Source organism: Monodon monoceros, unplaced genomic scaffold (genome assembly GCF_005190385.1).
Source record: "Monodon monoceros isolate NGI ecotype Baffin Bay Population unplaced genomic scaffold, NGI_Narwhal_1 Super_Scaffold_18, whole genome shotgun sequence".
In the NCBI taxonomy this organism is placed as follows: Eukaryota; Metazoa; Chordata; class Mammalia; order Artiodactyla; family Monodontidae; genus Monodon; species Monodon monoceros.
Window position 1 is genome coordinate 147,876,120 of NW_021703774.1, and position 13,150 is coordinate 147,889,269.

Below are 13,150 nucleotides of genomic sequence, written 5' to 3' on the forward strand. Positions count from 1 at the left end.
GCCTGGATCACTAATTCTCAAATATGGCTGCCAGTTAGAATCACCTAGAGAGCTCTCAAAAATTTCAGTGCCTAGGCCTTACCTCAGATCAATTAAATCTGAATTTCTGGGAGTGGGATGATGTATTCTTTAATGCTCCCCAGGTGATTTCAGTGTCCAAGTTTGAGAGTCCCTAGGCTAGAGCAAAGCTGGCCTCTGGTGAGGCCTCTAGTCAAGTGTGTCAGGATCCCAGTATAAACTGCCTACTCAGCAAACTTAGTCACGTGCTCTGATGTCTATGTGGGACATTGACTTGAAAGGAACCCTCTTATGTTCCTGACACTGATCAGTCTTCTCTTATGCTAAATAGCTTCCAGGGCCTGTCAGTAAAAAGGGGGATTTTAAAAGATGCGTATCTCATTTATGGTTATGGAAATTTAAACTCTGTTTATAAAAATTTGGGAGGGGGGATGAAATTTTAGAGAGAAGTAACTTTAACTATGGTATCTTAAATACTCATTTTACACAGGTAATTTTAAAAATATTCACCAAACTCTCTTCTCTGCAAGGCCCCTGACATTGAGTAATGCCAGACCCATCCATACGTACACCTATCTCAAGACTAGTCATAACCCCACCCCCAGTTAAATAAATCTGAATTAACTTGTGTTTGAGTATGTATATAAGAGCGGAGCATTGAAGTGGTGACAGCATCCTGGCCGAAGCAAAAGGAATTCTAACAGTCCTTCCCAAATACAACCTGACTGAACATACACTTCTTCCTCAGGGAAGACAGTTTGTTCAGCACCTCTCTTCCAGTCCTTGTTTCTGTCCCTGTTGGGGTAAAATTTAGATAGCCCACCCAACCTCAGTTTGGAAGCACTGCTTTAGTTCAGTGTCGTCATCTGACAAATACAGAAATAGGGAAAGGGAAGTTAGTTGTCCAGAGTTGTACAGTGAATTGGTGGCATGTTTCTGTACATGTATTTGTATGTGTACATGTATGTAAAGCTCCTCTGGGAGGAGAGAATGATTTGGGAATCATCTTGACAGCCATAGAGTCTAATAACTTCATAAAGCTTGGAATTACTATATAGGACAATGGCGGGGTAAGGAGTAGGGCCCATTCGTGTGCTTCCTGGTATGAGTGCTGTTCTGTTACCTGCCACCAGAGGGCATGAGCTATGATTAGATTCTAGACCTGCTGATCTACATTGAAGTTCAGAGCTTGCTCAGACCACTGTTAGTTCAAACAAACGAACCCTAACCTATTCAGTAGTCCCACAGTCTTAGGAGCATATGAAAGATCTTTGTGACTCGTTGTTTACAAATACTTTAAAAAGAAATCTTAGCTAAGCACAGAACACTTGCAGCATGCCTGGGTTTAGAATTGGAGACCTGGTTTTATAATATTAGCCCAGGCACTTACTAGTTTAGTTGTGTGGCCAATGGTAAGTTGCTTTATCTTGACTTTTAACCGTGAATTTCAGTTGCCTCACCTGCCACATCATTAATAAACTTTGCCACACGTGGTTGAGGATTAAATGGGGTAACATGATAAAGCATTTATCAATTCCTGACACCCATTTCATAAGTGGAGATTTTTCCTTTGTTCAGTAAAACTCTCATGGAGCTCATATTCTGGTTGGAAAAGACATACACATTACATGGAAAAAAGAAAGAAAATTTAGGCAGTGATACCAGGTAAGGATAATAAGAAGGGAGCAGGATCTAGGAGGCTATTTTAGGTAGGGTAGTCTAGGAGTGCCTCTCTGAGGAGGTGATATTTCAGCAAAGAACTATCAAAGGTTTGAGAAAAGTGAAGGGTGTTTGAGGCAGAGGGACACAGCTTGGTGTGCTTGGGAAACAGAAAGACCAGTGAATGAAAGGCAGGGGTGTGGCAGGAGATGAGTTATAAGAAGTAAGCAAGTTCCGTATCATGTAAGTTTTGTTAAATACATAAAGACTTCAGATTTATTTTGTGTTATAGGATGTAGGCATAAGAGTGATGTGATCTGATTTATAGTTTTAAAAACATAACCATATCATTCTGGTTGCTGTGTGGAGAATAGACAGTAGGGAGGCAAAAGTAGAAGCAGAGAGAAGGGTTAGAAGGCTGTTTTAGTAGTCTGGGCAAAGTTTGGCTGTCACTTAGATTAGGGTGTTAGTGGGCAGAAATACAGAATGGTAAGGAACGGTTCGGTTTAGGGTATATTAGATGTAAGAACCATCAACACTTGCTGATTAATTGTATTTGAGAGACAATAGAAAGGGAGGAACCAAGAGTGACTTCTAGGCTTTTTGGTCTCAGCACTTGGGTTTAAATAAGTGGTTCCATTAACTGAGATGAGATGACTGGAGGAAAGGGGGTAGTAAAATCAAGAGTTCTGTTTTAGATTTACTCATTTTGAGATCTCTTGGCATCCAAGTAGAGTTATAGAATAAGGCAGTTGAAAATATGAGCATGAAACTCAGGACAGAGGTTTGGGTTAGAGATATAAATTGGCAGTCATCGTTAATGGGAAAAAAGTGGGGACCAAGAAGAGAGAACCAGTGGCCAGACACTGAGGTACTCCCACTTTAGAGGTTAGGATTTCTTACCCACCTGGCCTTTTCCTTGCAAGCAATTGTTTAATTTGAGGAGACCCTCAAATTATTGTTTTAACTCTTCTCTTCCTTTTTGCACAAATTTACAACTCCAGTTCTTTTACCAAGAGAGACAGCATGGTAGAACTGAGTGATTAAATATTTGAAGGCATTAATGTGCTGATTAATAATGAAGGCCCTGGAGACAGAGGAGTTCGGTTTAAATCCTGCCTCTGCTATTTACTAGCTTAGCGACCTTGGGTATTTTACTTAATTTCTCTAATCTCAGTCTTTTCATCTATGATAATCAAAGTAAAAGCCAGCACTCATTTAACACTTATCATATACCAGGCATCGTTTTAAGTGCTTCGCATGTATTAACCTATTTTAACCCTTAGAACAACCCATTGAAGTAGTTACTATTCTTACTCATTTTATTGTTGAGGAAATGAAAGCCAGAGAGAGGTCTTACAATTTGCTAAACATCACACACCAGGTAAGTAGCAGAGCTAGATTTGAATCTAGGGAGCCTGGCTCCAAAACCAGTGCTACTTTTCTCTTATCAAATTCACAGAGTTGTAGAAGTGATTAAATGAGATAACCCACTTAAAAGTGCTTAGCGCATGGAGGCTGGCAAATAATATGAGCGTAATAAATGTTTCCTTATGGCGGCAGCGTAGCATAGTGAAAGAGAATCCGATGGAAAGTCCTGGGGCTCCAGCCTGACTACAGGAACAACTTACGTGATCATGAACAAGTTTCTTAGCCTCTCTGGACTTCAGTTTTGTCATCTACAATATAAAACCTTCATACTATATGGCCTCTGAAATCCCTTTCAGTGTTTAAACATTCTATCTATGACTCCCCAAGACAGATTGTGAATACATCTGAATTTGGTAGGGGAATAAGGTGCTCAGTAATTCCTTGGGTTGACAGCATTTCTACTTTGCCCTTCTACTCTTGAAGAAACTTGCTAGGAGATAGTGAAACGTAGTTAAGAACCATGAGGTTTGGAGTAAGACTGTCATGTAGTGGAATCTGTTTCTACCACTTCCTACCTTGGACAAGCTACTGCTTCTGAGTTTCTCTTTCATCATCTGAAAACTAGGGGTGATGACAGTGCACACCTCACGGCGTTATTTGAAATACCCTGTGAGAAAGCGCCTGTAAAGTACTTAATACATGAGAAGCATTGAATACATATTAACTATCATAATATTATCATAAGGGTTTCCAGAGCTGAGAGGATTTCTTTTTCCCTCAAGTACCAGATGAGATAGAAGCCTTTCAGTAACCCACTTCCAAAGAATTGAATTGGGAATTACATGGTGAGGCACTCTCGTTGTTGGGAACTGAGGGCATGAATCAGAATTTTCTAATTGTGCAGTCATTCCTCCCCACTCCCCTCTTATACGAAGGTGTAGGGAGCATTTCTCTAGAGCAGCTTTGCCTTACCTGTAGGTGTAGTGAATCATTCATGGCAAATCTGCACTAGGTTTGGCTTGCTTCAACCCTTCCCTGACCTAAAGAGAGTTGTTTTACTCACACACAAACCAGACCTGAATTTCTGGAGAAATTTGTTTGTCTGTTTGTTTGTACCGTGGTCAAAGGAAGAGTAGTAGTCAAGACTCTTTTGGAGTGTAAAACCCCAACCCAGACCAGGTTAGAGGAGGGCAATAGGAGGAGGCAGGAATTAGTGACTCATGTAACTGCGAAGCCCAAGACCTGGTGCTGAGTGTGCCTGGACACAGGGTTTTAAACACTCTCATGTCTCCATCTCCTGCTCTACACTGGCCTTATTCTCAGTTATGTTCTCCATTTTAGCAGTGCCAAATCTACAAACTTACTTATAACCATGATCTCAGAGAAAGAAAAGCTCTCTCCAACATGCACATCATATCAGAAAACAGTTGATCCAACTTGGGACATACATATACACTTTTGGTCTAGGAGAATCTGATGCTTTTAAATAGCATTATTTTGCATTCCATGGCCAGGTAGGTAGAGCCCAGTGTAGACATCCCCACCAAATCACATAAAATTAGAGTTTTCTTGTCTTTTGGGGTTTTTTTACAGAAGGAAAAAGAGCTAGGCAAGCAAAAAAGAAGTGGTAGCAGTTCGACAGGCCTGTGTGAATTGCTATCTCCATTGTTTATGAATGAGCTATCCCAAGAAGTCTCCTGACCCTGGGAAACCTCACTTGGTAGGCTAGCCAGCTTTGAGACTAAAAGTTTAAATCATGTGGGGGTGGTACCTCTCTCATTTACATTTTCTTCTCTCTTCTCACATCCTCCCCTTTAATTTAATTATAGTTCTTAACTAATACTTTATCCCAAAAGCTGGTTCTTCCTTTTTCATTTCACATGCACATTGATAATTTAGTGTAGTAAAGAGTGTGGGCTCAACAGTCAGATTGCCTGGATTTCAATCCTGTCTTTGTCATTTGCTCACTTTGAAATCTCAAGCAGTTTACTTTATACTTCTTTCCTCATCTATAAAATGAAGATAATTTCTCCCCTACTGGGTTGTCTTGAGGATTAAATTAGATAGTCGGTAGAAGGTGCCTGGCACAGTATCTAGCACACAGTGAAGTACTCAGTAATATCAGATACTGTTGTTGCTGTTTCTCTGCAGCTTTGGTTCAGCCTATCTGTTCTTTGTCAGGAATGGGAAAGCTGAGGTAGATTGGGAGACTATCAGAAAGCACTAGATGTTGGTATCTCAGGACAGAGGGTTGAAGTCAAATTGAAGGAAGCACTTGGAGCTCTAATTGGAAGACTTAACTATGATAATGATCTTATTTTTACAGTTTGTTAATTAAATGGTATATTCTTATTGACTTGTCATTGCAGAATGACAATGGACAATTAACATCCCTAGGCTTCTTTTCACTCTTTTGGAAAATGAGGTTTTTTTGATAAGATGATCCCTTCCATTTTCATCAGTGCCTGATCCTTCGTTAAGTAAAAGTGAATATCAGAAAGTGTTTTGTACTCTGTGTATGTGTGTATGTGTGAGAGAGAGAGGGAAAGAGAGACAGAGAGCGAGAAAGAGAAAGTGAGAGCAAAAGTGAGAGTGTGTTTACATTGAGATAAACCAAAAAGATTTACTTGTATATTGGATTTATCAGACATATCTGGTTTCTTCTTAAGAGATTATTATATCCCTGTTCACACTCTGTGGTCTAGATCATTTCTAAGTGTTTGTTATTCCTATCACAAATCTATTTTGTATTTTTCAAGGAAGCTTTTTAGGCATGATATTTGTTGTGTAATACTTGTTTTGGCTTCAGGAAACTTGGTTGGGGACTTTACTCCACTACTTACTTTGCAACATTACCTTGGGCAAGTTACATTCCCTCTTATATGCCTCATTTCCTCATCTGTCTAATGAGGCATTTCTTCTACTTAACCTTTAAGTCCTTCCCTAACCATCTGTGATTCTATAACTATCACAGCATAGGTTGTGGCAGGCGTAGCTGGATTCCAAAGGGAAAACTTGATATAGCAATTCCCTTTGAGACATATTTTTTATCTGTTGCCCATTATGTTTGCTGCAGGATTTCGGCTGAACGCTTCCTCTTGGCCCATGTTCCTTTTGAAGACGCTAAATGGAGCAGAGATGGCTCCCATCAGGATTTTCCACAAGGTACAGTGTCCCTCAGCTATCACCAGCTCCAAATTGCTTAAGGTCAAATGCTTACATTCTTTCAATTACTGAGCCTCTGATGTCTACATTATGTATGTGGCCTGAGGATGCCTTCTCAGAAACTAGTTCAGCAGACGGATTTTTTAAGTACCTTAAAAAGCCACAATTATCCCCAGAGAAATATTAGACTGGTAAATTAGGATTTCTGCGTTTTGGGTCCTAGCTCTGCCAATAGTAAGTTTTGACCTCATCTGTTAAGTGGGATTCTGTCTACCTCATAGGGTTTTAAGAAGTTAAACATTTTTTTTTATTAGTAAAACATATAAAGTGTAGTATAAATCTAAAGGAGCTATTCTTATTATAGATCATGCAGTTCCCTAAGGTCCATATTCTAAACAGAGAGAAAGGAAGGAGACTATTTTTTGAGTGCCTACAGTATGTTTGGAGTTTATCTACGCTATCTCATTTAAATACCCACAGTTAACTTTATGAAGCAAGAATTATTATTTCGATTTAGTAGTTAAGGAAACAAATACATTTCAATAAGGAACTTGCCCAAGTTCGCATGACTAGTAAGTGGTGGAACAGGGATCCAAAACCTGTATTCAGTCTTGTTGATTTCTCGAGGGATGAAGCAATCAGTCTGCTCTTAGTTGATCTTTAATGAGATTAAAGTTACTGTAAAGGGGACTGAATTAGGGTTGCCTATGTTGCCATTTAAGTCTAAACCCTGAGAGTACCCTGGTTCCCAGAATACGGTATACTGGACAACTTGAAACCCTTCCACTGCAGAATACCTAAAAATGATGGGGGGTAAGGGGCCAACAAGTATTCTTTTAAAGGCTTTGCTGACCTTACTAGAAAGTAAGATAACTCCAAGGCCAAAATGAGGAAGGAAAAGCAGAGCGTTAGGTGCACTGAACCTGCAGGTGCCGTAAGGGGCTTTGCGAGTCTTACTTTCCAAGGACCTTGTCTTTTAACAACCACAGTAGGATAGAAGTTGAGGCCTTGGGCCCATGCAAGGCAGAAAAAATGTACCTGGGACTGCCACATAAAAAAATCAGATTGGATCCCTCAAATGTTTACTCCTTAGTGAAAAGGCTATTGCATTGATGAGGAAGAGTCTCTGCCTGGGCCATGGGTAGGGGTAGGAAGTGAGTCATCTCTTCTGATAAGACAGTCTTTCCCCATGGAAGTCCAGGGTTCAGATATAGTGTCTGTGTTGTTTCAGAACTCCAAAATTGTATGGGATATTTCTGAGTGCCTGGCAGAAGCAAACCCAAAACCTCTCTAGAGGGTTTGGTTGTTTTCAACCCAGATGTCATAGAAGTCCCAAAAATGAAGTACCACTGAAGATGAGTTCAGTTCAGTTCATAATTACAGAGCCCGCAAAATTCACAAAGCAAATCCTGCATGATGAGACTTCAGTAGACAACAAACAGTAAGACTCTAACCTCAAGCACTTTCAGATAATAGAAATATCAGATAGAGATTATAAATTAAGTATTTGAAAATGAGTAAGGAATGAAAAGAAAGAATTCAAAGATGAGAAAAGTACAAACCTCTATTTTTTTTAAAGACAAAGTTGAAAAAACAACAAATTGACTATCTAGAAATGAAACTTAACCATTAAAATTTTTAAATCTTAGGTAGGCATATAAGCAATTTAGACCTAGATAGAGAAGAAAGAATTGAAAGACACGTGTAAGGACTTTCCCCAGAGTGCAGTACAGAGAGATAAAGAGATGGAAAATATATTAAAGAGAAAAGACAAAGAGAATACTATTAGAAGGTCCAATATATGCTGAACATGAACTCTAGAAAGATTAATTAGAAAGAATAAAGAAAAGTCAATATTTGAAAAGATAATGACAGAATTTTCCAGAGTGTGTAATGAAGACAAATATATACCTTAAAACATCATGGTATAACTAAAGTCAAAAGAAAAGATCTGAGCAAAGTAATCACACAGAATACAGTCATCCTCTGTGAGGGATGGTTCTGCACCTGTGGGGGACTGGTTCGAGGACGCCCTGAATATGAAAATCCACACATACTCAACTCCCTTATATAAAATGGCATAGTACAGTCAGCCCTCCATATCCACAGCTTCCATGTCCGCGTGGACTGAACCTTCAAAAGGATTACAGTTAGGCTGACAGCACATTTCTTGACGGCAGCAGTACAAGCCAAAAGATAACAGAATAATATCTTCAAAGAACTGAGAAAAAATAGTTGTCCACCTAGAATTTTATATCTACTTATACTATTATTTCAGAATGAATGTAAAATCAAGACATTTTCCGCAAACTAATACAAATAGATACTAATATATCTGCTGAAAGAACAATTGAATAGTATATTTCAGGAAGAAGATAACTGGGGACTTCAATCCGCCTGCCAGTGCAGGGGACATGGGTCCAATCCCTGGCCCGGGAAGATCCCACATGCTGGGGAGCAACTAAGCCCGTGTGCCACAACTACTGAGCCCATGTGCCACAACTGATGAAGCCCACACACCTAGAGCCCATGCTCCGCAACAAGAGAAGCCACCACAATGAGAAGCCCATGCATCACGACGAAGAGTAGCCCCCACTTGACTCAACTAGAGAAAGCCCACACGCAGCAATGAAGACCCAGCGCAGCCATAAATAAATAAATAAATAAATAAGTAAGTAAATAAATAAATAAATAAAAGATAATTGAACTGGAAAGTAAGAATGAGATGCAAAGAGTACTGCTGAAGAAAGATTGTTTAACATGTGAGTAAAACTAATCAACCATTGCCTATAACTGTATAAACCAGTTATACTAACAGAAGTGATCAATTGGCAGTATAACAATATGGAACTAAATTATCAAACACCTATTAACTCAGGAGTAGTTTAAATATTCTGAGGTTCTTGTATTGTTTAAAGATGAGCTTTAGACTTAATTATGTCAACTATACAGTTATGATCTGAAGGGGATCCACCAAAAGACTAAATATAGAATGGTTAACGTATGAATTGGGGACTTCCCTGGTGGCACAATGGTTAAGAATCTGCCTGCCAGGGGAGCTTCAAGATGGCAAAAGAGTAAGACGTGGAGATCACCTTCCTCCCCACAAATACATCAGAAATACATGTACATGTGAAACAACTCCTACAGAACACCTACTGAACGCTGGCAGAAGACCTCAGACCTCCCAAAAGGCAAGAAACTCCCCCACGTACCTGGGTAGGGCAAAAGAAAAAAGAAGAAACAGAAACAAAAGAATAGGGACGGGACCTGTACCAGTGGGAGAGAGCTGTGAAGGAGGAAAGGTTTCCACACACTAGAAGCCCCTTCACGGGCGGAGACTGTGGGTGGCGGAGGGGGGAAGCTTCGGAGCCACGGAGGAGAGCGCGGCAACAGGGGTGCGGAGGGCAAAGGGGAGAGGTTCCCACACAGAGGATTGGTGCCGACCAACACTCACCATCCCGAGAGGCTTGTCAGCTGACCCGCCGGGACGGGCTGGGGCTGGGAGCTGAGGCTCCAGCTTCAGTGGATCCCAGGGAGAGGACTGGGGTTGGTTGCGTGAACACAGCCTGAAGGGGCTAGTGCGCCACAGCTAGCCGGTAGGGAGTCTGGGAAAAAGTCTGGAGCTGCCGAAGAGGCAAGAGACCTTTTCTTGCCTCTTTGTTTCCTGATGCGCAAGGAGAGGGGATTAAGAGAGCTGCTTAAAGGAGCTCCAGAGACGGGTGCAAGCTGTGGCTGTCAGCACGGACCCCAGAGACGGGCATGAGACGCTAAGGCTGCTGCTGCCGCGACCAAGAAGCCTGTGTGTGAGCACATGTCACTCTCCACATCTCCCCTCCCGGGAACCTGTGCAGCCCACCACTGCCAGGGTCCTGTGATCCAGGGACAACTTCCCTGGGAGAACACACGGCACGCCTCACGCTGGTGCAACATCATGCCGGCCTGTGCCGCCGCAGACTCACCCCACGTTCCATACCTCTCCCTCCCCCTGGCCTGAGTGAGCCAGAGCCCCCAGATCAGCTGCTCCTTTAACCCTGTCCTGTCTGAGTGAAGAACAGACACCCTCAGGCAACTTACACGCAGAGGTGGGTTCAGATCCAAAGCTGAACCCCAGGAGCTGTGCGAACAAAGAAGAGAAAGGGAAATCTCTCCCAGCAGCCTCAGGAGCAGCAGATTAAATCTCCACAATCAACTTGATGTACGCTGCAACTGTGGAATACCTGAATAGACAACAAATCATCCCAAATTGAGGAGGTGAACTTTGGGAGCAACAATATATATATTTTTTTCCCCTTTTTCTCATTTTGTGAGTGTGTATGGGTATGCTTCTGTGTGTGATTTTGTATAGCTTTGCTTTTACCATTTGTCCTAGGGTTCTGTCTGTCCATTTTTGTTTGCTTGTTTTTAGTATAGTTTTTAGCACTTGTTATCATTGGTGGACTTGTTTTTGGTTCGGTTGCTCTCTTCTTTGTTTCTTTCTTTTTTTAAAATACTTCTCTCAAAAATTTTTTAAATTATTTTTTATTTTAACAACTTTATTTTATTTTACTTTATTTTATTTTATCTTCTTCTTTCTTTGTTTTCTGCCTTTTATTCTGAGCTGTGTGGATGACAGGCTCTTGGTGCTCCAGCCAGGCATCAGGGCTGTGCCTCTGAGGTGGGAGAGCCAAGTTCAGGACACTGGTCCACAAAAGACCTCCCAGCTCCACATAATATCAAACGGTGAAAATCTCCCAGAGATCTCCATCTCAATGCCAAGACCCAGCTCCACTCAATGACCAGCAAGCTACAGTGCTGGACACCCTATGCCAGACAACTAGCAAGACAGGAACACAGCCCCACCCATTAGCAGAGAGGCTGCCTAAAATCATAATAAGGCCACAGACACCCCAGGACACACTACCAGATGTGGACCTGCCCACCAGAAAGAACATCCAGCCTCATCCACCAGAACACAGGCACTAGTCCCCTCCACCAGGAAGCCTACACAACCCACTGAACCAGCTTTAGCCACTGAGGACAGACACCAAAAACAACGGGAACTACGAACCTGCAGCCTGCGAAAAGGAGACCCCAAACACAGTAAGTTAAGCAAAATGAGAAGACAGAGAAACACACAGCAGATGAAGGAGCAAGGCAAGAACCCACCAGACCTAACAAATGAAGAGAAAATAGGCAGTCTACCTGAAAAAGAATTCAGAAAAATGATAGTAAAGATGATCCAAAATCTTGGAAGTAGAATGGAGAGAATACAAGAAACGTTTAACAAGGACCTAGAAGAACTAAAGAGCAAACAGACAGTGATGAACAACACAATAAATGAAATTGAAAATTCTCTAGAAGGGATCAATAGCAGAATAACTGAGGCAGAAGAACGGATAAGTGACCTGGAAGATAAAATAGTGGAAATAACTACTGCAGAGCAGAATAAAGAAAAAGAAAGAAAAGAATTGAGGACAGTCTCAGACACCTCTGGGACAACATTAAACGCACCAACATTCGAATCATAGGGGTCCAAGAAGAAGGGGAGAAAAAGAAAGGGACTGAGAAAATATTTGAAGAGATTATACTTGAAAACTTCCCTAATATGGGAAAGGAAATAGTTAATCAAGTCCAGGAAGCACAGAGTCCCATACAGGATAAATCCAAGGAGGAACACGCCAAGACACATATTAATCAAACTGTCAAAAATTAAATACAAAGAAAACATATTAAAAGCAACAAGGGAAAAACAACAAATAACACACAAGGGAATCCCCATAAGGTTAACAGCTGATCTTTCAGCAGAAACTCTGCAGGCCAGAAGGGAATAGCAGGACATATTTAAAGTGATGAAGGGGAAAAACCTACAACCAAGATTACTCTACCCAGCAAGGATCTCAGTCAGATTTGACAGAGAAACTAAAACCTTTACAGACAAGCAAAAGCTAAGAGAATTCAGTCCTAGTCCTACCAAACCAGCTTTACAGCAAATGCTAAAGGAACTTCTCTAGGCAGGAAACACAAGAGAAGGAAAGGACCTACAATAACAAACCCAAAACAATTAAGAAAATGGTAATAGGAACGTACATATCAATAATTACCTTAAATGTAAATGGATTAAATGCTCCAACCAAAAGACATAGACTGGCTTGAATGGATACAAAAGCAACACCCATATATATGCTGTCTACAAGAGACCCACTTCAGACCTAGGGACACATACAGACTGAAAGTGAGGGGATGGAAAAAGATATTCCATGCAAATGGAAAGCAAAGGGAAGCTGGAGTAGCGATTCTCATATCAGACAAAATAGACTTTAAAATAAAGACTATTACAAGAGAAACAGATGGACACTACATAATGATCAAGGGATCAATCCAAGAAGAAGTATAACAATTGTAAATATGCACCCAACATACGAGCACCTCAATACATAAGGCAAATACTAACAGCCATAAAAGGGGAAATCGACAGTAACACAATCATAGTAGGGGACTTTAACACCCGACTTTCACCAATGGACAGATCATCCAAAATGAAAATAAATAAGGAAACACAAGCTTTAAATGATACATTAATCAAGATGGGCTTAATTGATATTTATAGGACATTCCATCCAAAAACAACAGAATACACATTTTTCTCAAGTGCTCATGGAACATTCTCCAGGACAGATCATATCTTGGATCACAAATCTACCTTGGTAAATTTAAGAAAATTGAAATCGTATCAAGTATCTTTTACAACCACAATGCTATGAGACTACATATCAATTACAGGAAAAGATCTGTAAAAAATACAAACACATGGAGGCTAAACAATACACTACTTAATAACAAAGTGATCACTGAAATCAAAGAGGAGATCCAAAAATACCTAGAAAAAAATGACAATGGAGACACGACGCCCCAAAACCAATGAGATGCAGCAAAAGCAGTTCTAAGAGGGAAGTTT

At 40.8% G+C, this 13,150-nt stretch overlaps 1 protein-coding gene across 12 annotated transcripts in view; it reads left to right on the top strand.

The window, feature by feature from the left end:
• SCMH1 (Scm polycomb group protein homolog 1) overlaps nt 1-13,150 on the top strand; it is a 183,538-nt gene that overhangs the window by 86,810 nt on the left and 83,578 nt on the right. For all 12 annotated transcript variants that reach the window (XR_003794262.1, XM_029226811.1, XM_029226809.1 and 9 more), the window contains one exon: nt 6,125-6,213. Coding sequence is in view for 11 of the 12 variants with exons in the window: in XM_029226811.1 (XP_029082644.1) it covers nt 6,125-6,213 (89 nt within the window). In the remaining variant the exon portion in view is untranslated. The remainder of the gene's footprint in view (nt 1-6,124; nt 6,214-13,150) is intronic.